This window comes from Centruroides sculpturatus, unplaced genomic scaffold (assembly GCF_000671375.1).
Source record: "Centruroides sculpturatus isolate CEXI.00-Female unplaced genomic scaffold, Cexi_2.0 scaffold397, whole genome shotgun sequence".
NCBI classification, from domain to species: Eukaryota; Metazoa; Arthropoda; class Arachnida; order Scorpiones; family Buthidae; genus Centruroides; species Centruroides sculpturatus.
This window is the reverse complement of record NW_019384579.1, coordinates 307841-323990: the sequence shown is the minus strand read 5'-3', so window position 1 is coordinate 323990 and position 16150 is coordinate 307841. Positions and strand designations below refer to the sequence as shown.

General features: G+C 31.6%; 2 protein-coding genes across 6 annotated transcripts in view; one reads left to right on the top strand and one right to left on the bottom strand.

Moving 5' to 3' along the window:
- LOC111624418 (protein phosphatase 1K, mitochondrial-like) overlaps positions 1-5758 on the bottom strand; it is a 36271-nt gene extending 30513 nt beyond the window's left edge. Inside the window, exon 1 of one of the 4 annotated variants that reach the window (XM_023367249.1) lies at positions 5340-5758. In XM_023367249.1, coding sequence (XP_023223017.1) covers positions 5340-5383 — 44 coding nt within the window. In that variant the 5' untranslated portion in view covers positions 5384-5758. Of the gene's footprint in view, positions 1-3354; positions 3837-3922; positions 3992-5339 lie in introns of those variants that run through there. The other 3 variants (XM_023367250.1, XM_023367251.1, XM_023367248.1) reach the window with 3 other exon arrangements.
- Positions 4149-12664, top strand: LOC111624420 (dnaJ homolog subfamily C member 12-like). Of its 2 annotated transcripts, none has more exons than XM_023367253.1 (5): positions 4149-4266; positions 7191-7269; positions 7364-7503; positions 7582-7672; positions 12110-12664. In XM_023367253.1, exons 1-5 carry the CDS (start codon positions 4189-4191, stop codon positions 12214-12216), a joined length of 495 nt encoding a protein of 164 aa, XP_023223021.1. In that variant the 5' UTR covers positions 4149-4188; the 3' UTR covers positions 12217-12664. The 2 variants fall into 2 exon arrangements, with proteins under 2 accessions (XP_023223021.1, XP_023223022.1); XM_023367254.1 differs by lacking the exon at positions 4149-4266 and adding an exon at positions 4295-4861.
- Positions 12665-16150: the final 3486 nt, after the last annotated feature.

Genomic DNA, 16150 nt, shown 5'->3' with positions numbered 1-16150 from the left:
TAAATAGAAAATGAATTTGGCTAGATAAAAATCAAAATCATAAAGAATTATAAAAATCTATCCTTATCACATCTTAAAACTTTAATTCAAATGTAATATTGATCACAAATTAAAAATGTCATAAAAGAATCCATGAAACTCCAAATTAGTGTTAGACTAAATATTCAGTATTTGGATATATTTGACCATAAAGCAAGTACAGTAGAGCCTCGAAAACTCGGCCTAATGTGGACCGAAGGGTGGCCGAGTTTGTGAAAATGCCGGGTTATCTGGAATGGGGTTAAAAAAAATAAGTATGAGTGTTTCCTCAGAAAATACTGTACTGTACTTGTATATATTGTTTACTTGAGAATACAGCAGAGAATAAACTGCCTGAATACTCTTAAACAAAGGAAAAGTATGTCTCTTATGAAGGCATAGAGCCTTTACTACATGAAAATGAAAATTAATGAATACACTGTGTACAGTAATTTACCTGATAAGACAGACCTCAGAAAAATACTTTATGAGGCATAAAGCTGTCTTTATCATGAAAATTAATTAACTAAGGATTTTTTTGTCCTGCCAGGGTGTGGCCGAGTTATCCGGAGTGCTGGGTTATCGAGTGCTGAGTTTGCGAGGCTTTACTGTATTTGGCCAAATACTAAACACATATTTGGTATTCAGATAAAATACTTCCTCAAAACTAGACTATTCGACTAAATAATGTAATTTTAGTTTGAGAGAAAGTGAAAAGGAAAAAAGGTGAAACACAAAACAGAATAAAAATAACTTATATTAAAAAATATTGTTATTTTCATTCCTGAAACAATAACTGAAATATAACTGTAATAAATGATCATAACAAGTATTATTTACTAGAAGATGAGCTCAGCATTGCTTGGACAAAAAGTAACAATAGCAAAGATTAAGATTATTAGATTATAGCTGATCTTACCCGTTTTCACAGAGTGCAAGAATTAGGTACCTCTCTTCCGAGACTAATTAGAGAACTTTTAGATATCTGCTTACCACACCAATATAACAATAAATAAGCCTTACTGCAACCACTAACTGATGCATAGTACTGTTAAGTGATGAATAATAAACATTTTTGTAACTCTTTGAGTTCTTCAGGTTTTACTAAATTCAAAAAATAAGCTGGTTCTTCCAGAATTATTCATAAATATAAATTTGAACACAAAATCGAACATTAAGATGAAGAGTTCAAATAAAGCGAACTTGTGTGCATGTGCTCCCCATGTCAACTTTATATATGATGGAACACTAAATATTGTTGAGAATTTTTAGAAGGGTCTAAAAATATGTTTGATTTCCCACATAAATGCAAAAAAAGGCATCTAAAATAGTACAGTATAAGCCAAGTTCTTTGGGTTAATCATTAACCCTCTTCCTCTCTCTACAGTGGAAATTTCAAAAAATCCCTTCTTAATGTGCATTCTCATGGCATACCCTATTAAAACAATCAAAAACACATCTAAAATAGTATAATAAAAGCCAAGTTCTTCACAGTAAGACTTAATCCTGTCCCCCTCCCCATGGGGGAAATTTTGAAAAATCCCTTCTTAGTGTACGTTCTCATGACATACCCTAGTCGTAGGCTACACCAAATTTCAACTTTCAACTCCTAACCGTTTGGGTTCTGCACTTATAATATAATCAAGATGTGTTGATAATGATGATAATAAGATTAATAATCATACTTCAAGACTGATAAATTGTAAGAAAGATTAATACTTCTCCATTCATAGGAAGTAAGCAATTTTTTTGGTCATCATAATAAATACTTCCAACATCACTGAACATACTGTATGTTCACTAAATTGTGAGGCTGCCAAAAAGCAACAGACCTCAATGGCAAGATTTAATTTTTTAATTTTTCATTACTTAATAAGAGATGCCAACTGTTATTGATTTTTCATAGATTCTATGGAAGTTATGTATAAATTATGGACTAATAAATAATCCTTTAAAAACTACAGAACCATCTTTTGTATTTTTGAATAAAGATACTAATGCAACAACACGTATAGGTGTTAACACTTTGTTTGCAGAGAATTGCCTGTATGTCAAATCTCAAACAAATCAGCACATTCATATCAACAATGTGGTATGAATGTGCAGACAGTGAATGCTTCCAGTTCATAAGTGGCTAAAGTTTGGTTTAATGATTTTCCCATGTATTGACCGAGTGGCACATTTGAGCCAATTGGTGAATACACAAAAATCATTAAACCAAAAATTGATAAAAGAAAGAAAAATGCCAAGGAAAAAAATTATTAGGAACTATTATTATTTGGAGGAATCAACATCAATGTCTTTATCACAAGCTTGATGTCTTTAATATGCTGTGATGCTAGTTTTGTATCAGTTCATTATTTGAAGAAAAAGAATGATTCCACCAAGTAATAATGGTTTCCTAATGATTCTTTTTAGCATTTTTCTTCTTTTTTTAAAATGAACTCCATTGATATTCACAGATTCACATATACATGGTATGGCAGCTACATAAAACTTGAAACACTTATAACTTCTGATAAGTGCATCTTTCAAAAAAAATTCATTATACATCAAAAACAAACTAACTTTTATTTAATCATAATTGGAGTTTCCATTTAAGAAAATGATGTTGATCCATTTTCATAAATTGTAGTGCCATCTATGATGAAATTGATTATTAAAATGAACCAACTTGTATATAAAATACTTAGCTTAAAATCATCATGCTATGTTTTTCCATCACAAAAAAAAGAAAAATAAATACAAAATAGTGACATGGAAAATCAATAAATTGTCACAAAACTTTTAATTAAAGAAGCGAACAAAGCAAGCAGAGGTAAAGTTCCCTAGTAATATAATAATTTGAAAAACATCAGAATTTATTTTAGATTAAAACTGAGATGATAAATTCACAGCTTAGAAATAAACTCCAGCAAAAAGTTTAATGAAACAAAAACATTTTTAAGTAATTTGATATTGAGATAATTTATATTTTGAACATTATATCAGAAGCATGGGTGGATAGGGCAATGCTTCCCATCCATTCCCATTCTCCAACCATGACATGCCACCGATGGCCCTCTCCTTGGGTTGGTACTCTGTAATTACACATTTTTTTATTTTTAAAAACTTATCTTTATTATTGAATGGAAGATGCTGCCTTCCACCTAATTCTACAGCTGTATAATTAGAGGTTTTTGGCCAAATACTGAATAATTATTCAGTATTTGGCCAAAAACCTCTATTTGGTCCATCCCTACTCCCAACAATTTACAGCAAACCCGCAATTGAAAACACCGCACTAAAGCACGACCAACATTTTAAGTTTACCGCTTGGAGAAGGCAGTATTATACCTAAAGTCTAATAATGTTTTTAATATGGAAAGATCCCTTCTCATAAGACATCTGACTGTCAGCCTCGTCGTCACGGATGCATTTTCGGCTCTGTTTGCCGAGGCAAAGATTCGCATCGGCTTCGAGATAATCGGATACTTTGTGTCATTTGGTTGGTTTAAAAGTCAATGCGATTCAAACGGGAAGAGCATCGACTTTCAAATCAACTGAATGTCATGTCGTGAAATATCTAATTACTTTAAAATCTTCAAATCTCTCAAAAATTAAATCTGCCGAGATAAAATTCCAACACTTCAAAATTTAGAAAGAGGGAACTATGTGCTAACTTTACATCGGTAAAGGGAAAAACCTCCCCAAAAATGCTAATTTTTAGGGAAAACGAATCTCAAATTTATAAATTTAGGGAAATTTTCCTATCAGAAACAGAAAATCGCTAAATTTACCGATAACATTTTAATACATTAATTCATAATTTCGTAGGCTTTCCTTATTAAAACTCTTAATAACGATCCTACAATACCAATAAAAATAAAAAATCGTTTAATTATTTACGAATATTTATAAATACGTTTAAAAAATTTTAAATAGGACGAAGGTATTTACTAACCTTGGTAGTCTGCTGTAACTACTACTTTCAGTGTTGCCAACTCAATTTTAANTGAAAAACCACGAAATTTAAGTTCGAAAGCACTCTTTTATATAAGTAGAGATACATTATTGAACGAATAATAATAATAATAATAATATTATTATTTATTTATTTATTTATTTATTTTTAAATCGTAAGATCTACCGCGAAAGTATATCAAACGTGCTAACGTGGTGTAAACAATCATGGATGAAATTTTTAAGTATAAGAAAGACTCGAATGACGATTATTATAGTATTTTAGGATGTGATGAAAATTCCTCGGTAAATTTAGTTGTTAAATTGATATAAACATTTGCATGACACGCTATTTTATTGCTGTAAATCGAAATTTATCATTAACTCACGTACAGATTGTTTGTTTTTGAAATTTATTATTTTGTTTTGATGTAGAGAACACGTGTACTTTTCTACGTCACAAAATTATTTAATGTCTGTTTAGATGGATTATTAACGACGATTATTATTTTTCACGTATTTCAATATGGACGACCAATAAAATATATACGAATGCTACTTAAATAATATGTACCGATACGTGTATAATAAATAGTTTTATGTGGTTACGACGTTTAGATTAAAAATAATGACGATTTAAATTTTTTTTTTTACAAATAAATACGATGCTGTGTGTTTTAAACACGTTCTACCGTCACTTCGACGCCATGTTTGAAATGGCAAATGTGCCTACAACGTGCGTTGACGCTATTTCTGCTTGCCTGATCCAAGAGAATATCACGTGTAAAATAATTGATGACATTGCGTTTCCATTCTTCACAGCGATTATCAGTTATGTGATTAGCATGCGGAGATAATGGCGAAAGCGTGCTTCCTTTCCAAACATGGCGTCGAAATGATGGTAGAATGAATATTAAAACATACAATCTCTAGTTAGAAAAAATATGTTTTAAATCGCTATTATTTTTAATTTGTGCATCGTAATTTTATAAGCCTATTACATCTGTATTATATTACTCAAGTAGAATTTGAAAATTAAGCTATATTGGAGGTCTTTTCCAGTTAATAAATTATTAATGTTTCAAGGTCATCATTATATTTATTTCCTTGTATTCCAACATTTTGTTAGATCAGATTGATAAGAGCCCTTTGTAGTGATATTCTGTAAATAAAATTAAAAACATAAGCAAAAATTAAGGGAGCACATATGCCCGACATTTAAAAGTACAATTGGTTTGGGGTTGACAGCTTTTTTCCCTTCGGTTCGTTACCGGTCGTACTATTATGAAGTCGTATGATAGTTGGTCGTGTTAAGTTTTTGGGAATTGTATGGAACTACGTATGATGTATATGACTAGTGTAAAATAAATTTCACCCACCTGTTGAATGTCATTGTAATTCCTTCCTCTTTTTTTTTTTTCATTGCCAAGAACTCAACAGAATAGTATACTGCTACACTTTCATTCTTTCTTGAAGTGACGCACTTGGTATTTAACCTTGGGGAGAACGGAGTTAAACAGATTAAAATATTTTTTATGTCAGTTTAATAAAATTTCCACCTATGTGATTGCTAATTTATTAGTAGTATAGAAATAGAAGACACAACATGATATAAATAAAAAAGGAATATTAATTAGGAAAAGATTTTTGAAAAATTTTTTAATGCTTCTTTCCTTTTGGATGCTTCTTTCTTTGGAGGGTGCCAGAGTGTATCTTCAGAGATTGGGTGAAATGTTGAACCCCTCTGGGTGCACCACTGCTTTCTTGTCTCTACAATATCTTTCTTCTCTCTCATTCTTTTACAAACCATCTAATCTTTCCCCGTTCTTTCAAATCATTTATATGATCCCTTCTCTTCTTCTCCCTTTTCTTTTATTGTTTACAATGCTTTTAGTATCTTTATCTTTCCTGTCTTAACTGTTTCACTTCTGCAAACCACTTCAAACATGTCTTTCTCATTCTGTCTGTCAGACTGTGTGTGTTTTTTGAGCTGTTACTTCTCTTTTTTTCTTAACCTGTTTTTTAATTTTTCCTTTCATTGTCCTTTACATTTTCATTCCCTTCACTTATGTTCTATTACCCATATAGTCTGATAAAAAAAGAAAAGCCATGAGTTGAAGATATTGATTTGGTAATTTCTGTTTAGAATTCCATCCTCTGTGAGCTTTTTCTCATATATATTTCTACTTCCTTCAACATTTCACCCATACTCTGAAGATAAACTCTGCTATCTGTAAACACCATCTCACTCTCTTGCATAGTAATCTTTATTGCATTCTTCATCATGTTTCTCTCACCCATTTGTTGTTTTTTTCCATATAATATACCCAAATTATTACATCGTCTGAAAAATATTCTGCATTTTCTCCATTTTCAATCAACTCTAAAATATTATTCATCATTGTAATAACCAGAAATGGAGACAGAATATCTAGTTTATGAGTCCATTCATCAACTCAAACAAATCTGAATATCTCTATTGTTAATTACTAAAAACTTATCAAAAACTGAAACTGGGAATACTATAGAGAAAGAAGAAACAAGACACTAAATTACAGCCAATCTGAATATCCACACTTTCTTTTCTTTTTTATATTCTGTACATGTTCCTTATTATAATGTTACTATTTCTCTATCAATTTAATTTTTTTCAAGTCTTTCTTAATGTTACCAAAACAGCTGCTATAAGTCATTTCCCAAATTTCCACCGAGTTTCCAAATCTTCTATATTGGAAAATGAAATTTATCATCATTCTTTCTTGTGTGCATCTCTTTAAATTTATTCTATTAAGTTTCTAATTTTTGTCTAAAAAATTCTTTTAAAGAATTTAATACAATGACATCATAGTGTAATCCCTCTATAATTATTATGTTCTCTTCTGTAACTTTTCTTAAATATGATATTATGATTTCTCTCGTCCAATTTTCTGGTGCGCACTTCTTTCTCCATGTCAGTTTGAACATTTTGAGTAGCCATTTTTCCTACATATCCTGAAAACACTTGTAATAACTATAAGTTACAAATTACAAACAAAATATGTTGAATGAAAAGTAAGTCCAGGGAAAAATTCTTAGCTCTCCTCGGCCAAGTTCTCAATATGAATTTCTGAAATATTTTTTCGGAATAATTTATTCTTTTTTGAAAATTAATTTTGTTATATTATGTGTGTTTTGAGAATTTTAAAATCTATATTGAATTTACTAAAAAAAACAAATAATTAATTGTTAAGGAGGAACAAATTATTTCCGAATTTAAAATAAAAGCTTTGGATTATCATCCAGATAAAAATCCAGATGATCCAAATTCAGGTAATTAATTTCTTTTAAGATTCATATTCAAAAATATTTATCTTATATAATTTTATCATTAAAATAAATCTTATGATTATATATTTTCGGTTAGTCGAGCGATTTCAAAGATTGCAACGAGCCAAAGAAATTTTAACAGAGCCTACGACAAGGAAACAATATGACATGTGGAAAAGAAGTGGGCTGACGATACCTTTCGATCAATGGCGAAATTTGAGTAAAGATAATCATTGTGTAAGTTTCATCTAAAAGATAAATATATGTATATAAAATAAAATAATTGTATTTTTTTTTGTCTTATTTTGAATATAGTCAATGCACTGGGCTTGCAAGAAACAGAAAGACTTGATGCTGGATCATAAATGTGATTCTGAAAGTAAATTAGCTGATAAAAAATCTTATGGTAAGAAATTTTAATCTTTTTACTAAAATTTACTCTAACAAAATACAAGATGTTCTTAGCAAGTAATAGAGATCATTAAATATATTCAAAAACTTGAATGTTTATCTAACCTTTTCAAGAAGGATTACGTTAAGAATTATTCTAAATGATCAGCAATTTAAACTTATATGGAACTATTTCTATAATACAAACATCAATAAATTTCAAAAACATTAAAATTAGCTATTATAGTACATAAATATAAATATCCTCTTACCTAAATAACATAAAATATTTAGTTTCTTTCTAAGATTTATCTTTATATGGAAATACACTCACTGCCATAAAAATTAGCACACCAAGAAGGAGTTGTTGGAATTGAATGAAATTGTACATATTTGAATGTAATGGTAATATAAGTAAGTGATTACAAATTGAAAGCAAAAGGATCATTTATTGCAGGAAAAACTACAAATGAAAGGAAGTTCTAGTACCCTGTTGGGCTACCTCTATCATGAATACACAATGTGATACGGATGGGCATGGAGGCATACAGGTGCCTTGTGGTGTCTTGCAACATCTCAGTCGACAATTATTGCAAGCGGTCCTTTAGTTTGGCCAAATTCCTAGGCTGTTGAACTTAGTGTCCCAGGTGTTCCCAGACATGTTCCATCATTGACAAAGCAGGGAACCGATCAGGCAAGGAAAATGTGGCAATGTGGCAGAAGCAGTCTTGTGACAATCTTGCTGTTTGTGGTCAAGCATCGTCCTGTTGGAAAATGGCTCTTGGGAGCCCTGCCATGAGAGGCAACACATATGGCTGCAGGATGTCATCAACATACTGCTGGGCTGTCATGGTCCCATGGATCACTACTAGAGGTGACCACTGTCATATGTAATGGCACCCCAAACCATCACACCAGTTGTGGGGACAATGTGCTGCTCCAAAGCATAGAGCAGCACACTGTCCCCAGGATTGAGGCGTTCACCATGGCTGCTCCAAACATGAACACAGCCATTGTCAATGCCCAAATTGTATCTCTCATTGCTGTATAGGACCTAGTTCCATTCCATTGTGGTCCAATTCCATTGGGAATGACATCACTCCAAATAGAGGCAATGGTGGATGGCTGCTGTGAACCAAATGTTCCTCACCCAGATGTCTTGAAATGGTACAGACAGACAAAGGGGCCTGTAATGATGGTGCCACCTGTGGCCAGATGGCAGACAACAATATAGTGGACTGTGTGCATACTTGTTGGAGGACCAGGCAGTCCTCTCGGCTAGTGGTCTGCTGAGGGCATCCTGAGCCTGGGTGCCGTATGTGCAAGCTCTCTCTTGTCCACTGGTCCGAACACCACCTCACAGTGTTGTCAGAATGGTCTATGTGATAGGCTATTTAGTGAGATGACCATCTGGCTTCTCTCAACCTGATGATCCTTCTCCTCTCAAACTTGGTTAGTTGTTCGTATGGTCTTTATTGCAACGTAAAGGCATCTGTAGTGATACAGCATCCTTCTGTAACAGGTAAACTACAGACAGGATGCCTTTGTGAGTTTTTTTATTTAGGCTAAGAAGGGTGCATTTTAATGCCTTCTGCTGGCATTATGCAATAAGCCATTGTACTATAATGCTAATTGTTTTCATATCTGCTTGAGACTTATCTGCATTCCAAGTTTTGCAGTGTACAACAACTCCTTCTTGGTGCACTAATTTTTATAGCAATGAGTGTACATTTACAAAGATTTTTTTTAAAATTAGAATCATTTTGTCATAAGGTGATAACAATTTATTGTAATTCATCATCCTTGTGTTTAAAATGAAAATATGTCATAAACTGTTTTTCAACATAATGTCAATGAAATGCAAGCATTTTTGACATCAGGAGATGAGCTTGATGATTCCCTTGTTGAAGAACTATTTATTACCTGTTCCTTGAACCAGTTGATGACAGTCTCATGGATGTCATCATCAGTCTACATGTGTTTTCCATTCAAAATTACTTTAATTTCAAGAAAAGATGAGCACCATGTCCAGACTAGATAGTCTGGACATATAATATACCCAAATTATTATATATTATATATATACCCAATTATATATAATATACCCAAACCTCACACCAAAACTTTTGCAACTGTTTTGAGCAACATAATGATTTGCATTATCGGGGTACTTGTTCTCTTTTCATTGAATAACTGACACCATTTCTGCTGATTTGTCTTATTCATTACACTGTCTCCTTACACTTTAATTGCCTGTTAATGAATTTCAGCTGGACAAATGTTTTTGCATTTAAAAACCAATTGCACCTCTAGATTAGCAGGATTGAACATTATGCAGGAATCAACATTGTTTGTGATGCACTGAAGAACTCAGAACCAACTGATGTCATAACACGCTTCCCACCAGGTGGCAATCCAAAGCATTGACTTGAGTTGTTAGAACTGTGTTTCCCCGAAAATAAGACCTAGCATAGGTTTTGCTGAATTGCTAAATATAAGGCCTCCCCCGAAAGTAAGACTTAGCAAAGTATTTTTTTACTCGTAACGGTCATTGCCAGATGGTTGAAAGTGGCCGTTGACTTTTTGAAAGTACAGCCACTGATTGGTCAGCAGACATTCACGCCACACGGCATGCTTTGCATAAAACTATGGCTTGGGTATCACAGATTTGCATAACGTTATGGCTGGTGATGGCTAATTGGTCGGCCGGGAATCACGCCACATCACATTTGCATAGTGTTAAGGTTCAGTAAGCACTAATTGGTCATCGAGCCTGATGTCGACACTATAAAAAGGTTAAGTTGAAGCGAGAGTAGGAAGTCCACTCCAGCACGGAAACTTTGTAAGTTCACTTCGGTTTTATTTAAGTTCAGTTCGACACGACCGGATATATGTCACTCTTGTCTAAGTTCGACTTTGGAATTTTTTTGTTCAATAATAAATGTGAATTCTTCTTCATGGAAAAAATAAGACATCCCCTGAAAATAAGACCTAGCGCATCTTTCAGAGCAAAAATTAATATAAGACACTGTCTTATTTTCGGGGAAACATGGTATGTGCAAGTAATTCTTACTTTAAAAATGATCCTCATATATGATGCAAAAATTTTTATGTTATCCTTCATCTTTATTCTTAAATTAATGGTCAAAAACATTGGAAAAATCTTTCTAAAAACTCTGATGATCTGATTAATGCCAGATGATGATTTTAAATTTGTTATAAAATTGTAATCATATTTTAGGATATTAAAGATCTATGCAAATCTTTCTACTTCAACTTCTCTAATTCCAATTTTGTTTATAAGTCTAAATTCATTATGCATTTCATTTACATACAGTTTCTTTTCTGGTAAAGATAATAAATATCATTTTTATTTTATAAACATATTCACAATTTTTAGAGCACATTTCTTTATCCTATCTTCACATTCCTATATGTAAATTGCATATACTTAAGGATAAGGAAAAGATGGGCTGCAATTGCAAGAGTTGTTATAAAGTCCTGAGAAAATTTGCTAAAATTTATATATTCAACTAGTATTCTGGATGATCTATAATTAAAAATGTTCATTAAAAGCTCAAATACTGTTTTTTTTTTTATGGCAAGCGATTAGTTCTGTCACCTTGTGGTATATAATCAAAGTTTAAATCAAAACATCTTTTTGGTCCATTTCCTTAAGAAATGTATAAACTAGATGTGGCCAAACTTTTATCCCTTAGGGGCTACTTTTTTGGTAAAATATAGTCTGCAGGCGACTATGAATATGGGCAAACAATTTTAGGATTTTTATATGTGTATGCGTTAACATTCATTTGCATTGTTCATCGGGATAAATACAAACAGTATGGGTACGTTGCACACACAGTCATTATTGTAAGAATAAATTATCGAATTAAGATTTTTAAACATTAATTTAAGTGAAAGCAAATTGTTCAACTTTAGCTTCGCGGACTACTTTCAAAACCTTTGCAGTCGACCGCGGTCTACGTGTTGGCCATCCCTGGTATAAACAATGATCATTTACTACTGTATACATTTAAACTTATTTTCATTAAAAATCTATGTGCAATAACATAAACCACTATATTTAGATAAATAATTATAAAAATAAATGATTGAATACTTCATATATAATTCAATTGTTTTTGTAGGCTGCATAATGTCTGCTTTCATGAAGGTATTAGCAAAACTTAAGACAAAGAATAGTTACCCAATGATCTATTTTATATTGTCAGCATTAATACTATAACTTTAATACATCTTTTACAGTCATATTTACAAACAAGAATCAAGAGTCACAAGGTAACCAATAAGCATTCACATACGAAAAGTAAAAAGTAAATATAATAATTGGTTTAACTTTAACTCTTGATCCTTGGTTGCTAATACAACCGTTAAAGAATCAAATAATTAAAAACATTTTCATACTCTGAATTATTAATTCTATTTACAGCTGACCAACAGAAATCTACATTTTCAATACTGCAGACAGAAAACATTACCTGGGAGAGAGAACCTGGAAATGAAGTTTTGCAGAAGTTTCGAAATTATCAGATCTGAATGAGTCCAAACATGGAACTTCGACGGGGTCACAACGTAGCCATCCAAGTTTCGTCTGTCGGATGTTTAGTAATGCATTTAAATTTTTGTTGTAAAAATCTCATATTCCCTCTCCAAATCTATGTATAAATATTAAAATGTTACATTGCAAAAAATTATATACATATCCATGACATAAATATTTGAAATATATTTGTACATTTAACTAAATTCATGAGCAGAAAATCTTGAGAACACAATTTATATATTGATTATACAAAATTTTAAATCTATATCAAAGCATAAATGGATTCATTATACTCTGGCAGGACCAGAAATGACGTGTAAAATTTTAGAAAGTACAAACCCTTTATAAATTAATATAAAATTAAAATTTTTAACTTGTTATTGTAATTTATTATTTCCAGCATTAGTAGTTATGCTTATTTTATTCATTTCTATGTCAATTATTGCCAAGAATTGTTATTATATAAAATGCTTATAAATATATGTATATATATTGTTCTTAAATAAAATGTACTGCATCAAAAGTATGTTTGAGTCAAAGTTTAAGATTTAAATATCTAATGTTAAAGTTCTAAAACAAAATCTTTGCATAAAATTTGTAATGCTTATAATACATAATGTTCAGTTAAAAAATAGTGCATTACATGTTATTGAACAAAATAAATGTTCAGTCCAGAGTGAAAAATAATATAAACATATACAGGGTTATAATACCTGCATCACAATTTATTACTAGAAACTATCAATCATGTTGCATTAAGAATATTTTTGTTGCTTGCAAATTAATCATTTTTTTTCGTTATATTCTATATTAAAACATTATTCTAAAGATTGCAATACAATAGACATTGTTACACTTACATACATTTGTCCTCTTCTGCAACTTGTCCCATTTTATTTGGGGTCTGCTGAATTTGATGAGTTCTCTCCATTGTATCTGATTGCAATCATTATCTGTCCTCAACTCCTTTTCCTTCATGTCCGCTTCAATTATATCTTGAACTTTCTCTATTTTCTGTTTGTGTATCGTTAGATGCACAAATAAAAAATTATCTTTAATTCTGTTTGTTTCTTCAAATTTCTATTGAGTTTAGAATATCATAAAATTAGCAAGTTTAGAATTTCTCCCAGCAGAGGATACAAATGATAAAATTACAGAGTTCATCTGTTCTTCAAATCATAAAAAATCAGAGAGAATCAAAGCTCTTAGAAATTTAATTAAAAAATTTACATACAATTTAGAAACTAAATCACTGGTAATCTTATATAAATATAGAAAAACCTACAGATGTTCCAGTTAAGACTATCAAACATTAAACCCGAGTTTGCCTCATTACAAAGTTCAGTTGACAAAAGAAATTTTTATTCACTATGCACTTTGAGATTAAAACATCCCCTCTTCAAGCGGGAAAACTCCAGTTTTTATATAAACACCTCTCAGTAACATCACAATATGCTCCTCAAAGCATTTTTTTGCAAAATTCAATTTTGACTACTCATAATTCTTATAATCTTCCTGGTGATGATAATCCTAAAGACATTAACAAGGTGGGAAAACTGGAACCTTCTCACCTTGAGAAAATTTTGTGGCTGAAATGCTAAGGATCCTGGTGATAAATGTCGTCTTCTGGGGTTTATTCCATTCCCACTGGACAATAGTCAAATAAAATCTCATTAACCTCAAAAATTATTCCGGTTGTTGTCAAAATTATTACTTTTCTAACGTCTTCTGGTCTTTGTCGGAAAGTTCGTATAATGGAATGCTTGTTGAATATTTGTTTGAATTCTAACCAAACAACAGAATTGGCCAACGGTTGAAATATAGGGTTATAGCTTGTTCCTTTAGCCATTGATTAAAAGAACGGTTAACATTAATAAAAAAGGGTCAGTAACACACTTTGGCAGCTTGTGTTAGTGACAATCAAGTTCAAATGCACCTGGGACAAGATATGCATCAACTGGAGTACACAAAGCATGCAGAAAGGACATAGCAATTAATTACAAGGATAATAACATCCTTTTGCAAGCATGACGGTCTTTTTTGAAATCCAGTAAATCAATTTTTCTATTTAACACCAATTTTCATGCTTGCTTCATTAACCAATCAGATGCCGCCTTGTTTTACAATTTTATTGTTCATTTTATATGTTCCTTTTTAGAATGGTCGTAATTTAACGACAATTTGTTAAAAGCTGTCAAAACATTAGTTTCTTTTGCTGGATTTTTAGTATTTTGTTTACGTTATATTTTTACAGCATTGCATTCTTTATGTAGGAAAACAATTGAAAAACAAAAATTTAATCTAAATTATGTAACCAAAAACAAGTATCATTTCCATAAATTTTTGCATAGAATGTGATTATGGCATGTGACAAGTATGCACACAGCACAGTAATTGCTCATGTGGTTATAATATTGTTTAATAGCTCTTTGAACAAGACCATTTTGAAGCTCTTGGTGGAGGCTATAAATTGCAACTCATCTCCTTAGAGCATCTCACACGTTCTGTAGAAATTAGGTCCAGAGATCATTTTATGCAATATCTTCAGTAAAGAGTCATTGGCAGATAAAGTCCTCATATATAGGCAGTCGTCCATAAAAATGAAGTCTGCACCATACCTTGGAAAATTTGAATTCACAGCCTTGTCTTGTTTGCCTTCCTGCAATAACAGCTGAGTACAGCCATTAAGCATAATGATATCCCAGACCATAATACCATCACCTCCAAACTAGTTTCTTTCCATGTTCATGCAAATGTATCACGGTCCCCTTCTCCAGATTGTAATCTAATAAAATAATCATTCTATATCTTATACCCGGGACTTCTTTTTATGGATTGGGCAGTTATGCTTATTTTTTGGACACAAGTGCACATAATTTACTATACAAATTTATTATGACATTGGAAGATAATTCTATGGGTACATATTATTTATCAGAAATAAACTAGCACCTTCTTTACATTTCCATCAAAACTCTCATCTTATCTGAAATGAGAGCTTAATTATTAAGACAGATTCAAAGTATTTAAGACCACCATCCATTACAATATAACTTTATTGCAGAATTAGTGTTTTCAAATATTAATATATTTTACACAAATCTAATTTGATACAAATTCAAATGATTTAATCTCATTTTTTCTCTAGTCCATGATTTAATATCAAAAGCAAAAATATTATTAGTGTAAAATAAATTGATTTTGCTGCTTTGCAAATAATTTTATAAAGGTTTTTTAGCCAATATAAAAATTTAATGAATTTTATATTGTGGAATAGTTATAAAACTGTATTTGACTTACAATACACACACACTATTGGAGGGTTGGCACTTCTGATGCCTCATCAGGAGTGACACCAGTGTCTCATTTGACATGGAAACCGCAATGGAGTTGGTTTATTTTTAAAAGTAGGTCACGCGAGCAATTGGGTTCCGGATGGAGATGGAGAGACAGCAAATTGGAAGTGATTCACTTGAACACTAAGTTAACAACTAAATAACCGTTTATTTGTAAAAGGAGAATACTTAATATACATTTGTGTTAACAGGTTATAATATAACAAACTACACTAGGTATAGATGCTGTCGCTTTTCACAAGAGAGTTCACAAGATTCACACGAGGATAAATACCTTGTAGAGGATGGAGATCGGATGCTTGCCGATTAGATTGAAAGGAAGTTCTAGATGATAGTTCTTATTTCGGGTGTCAACAATAGATAATGTAGCTGTAGGCAAGAAGGATAATGTAACTGTAGAGATAAATAAAACAATGTATCATCAGATATAATAGAATGAGTTATCCACTGATATAACAATATATCCAAATGTATAATAAAATAACATCCGAAATTTGAGGCATGGAAAATGAGTGGTCCAGTTGAGTAACTGGTGACGACTGTCACTGTTGAGGGACTGATGACAACTACC

Excerpts from the sequence above, each read along its gene's own strand:
- LOC111624420 (XM_023367253.1), top strand. The coding sequence starts at position 4,189 with ATGGATGAAATTTTTAAGTATAAGAAAGACTCGAATGACGATTATTAT. Across the intron at positions 4,267-7,190 it reads GATGTGATGAAAATTCCTCG|GAGGAACAAATTATTTCCGA; the intron begins GTAAATTTAGTT and ends TTAATTGTTAAG. Across the intron at positions 7,673-12,109 it reads AGCTGATAAAAAATCTTATG|CTGACCAACAGAAATCTACA; the intron begins GTAAGAAATTTT and ends TTCTATTTACAG.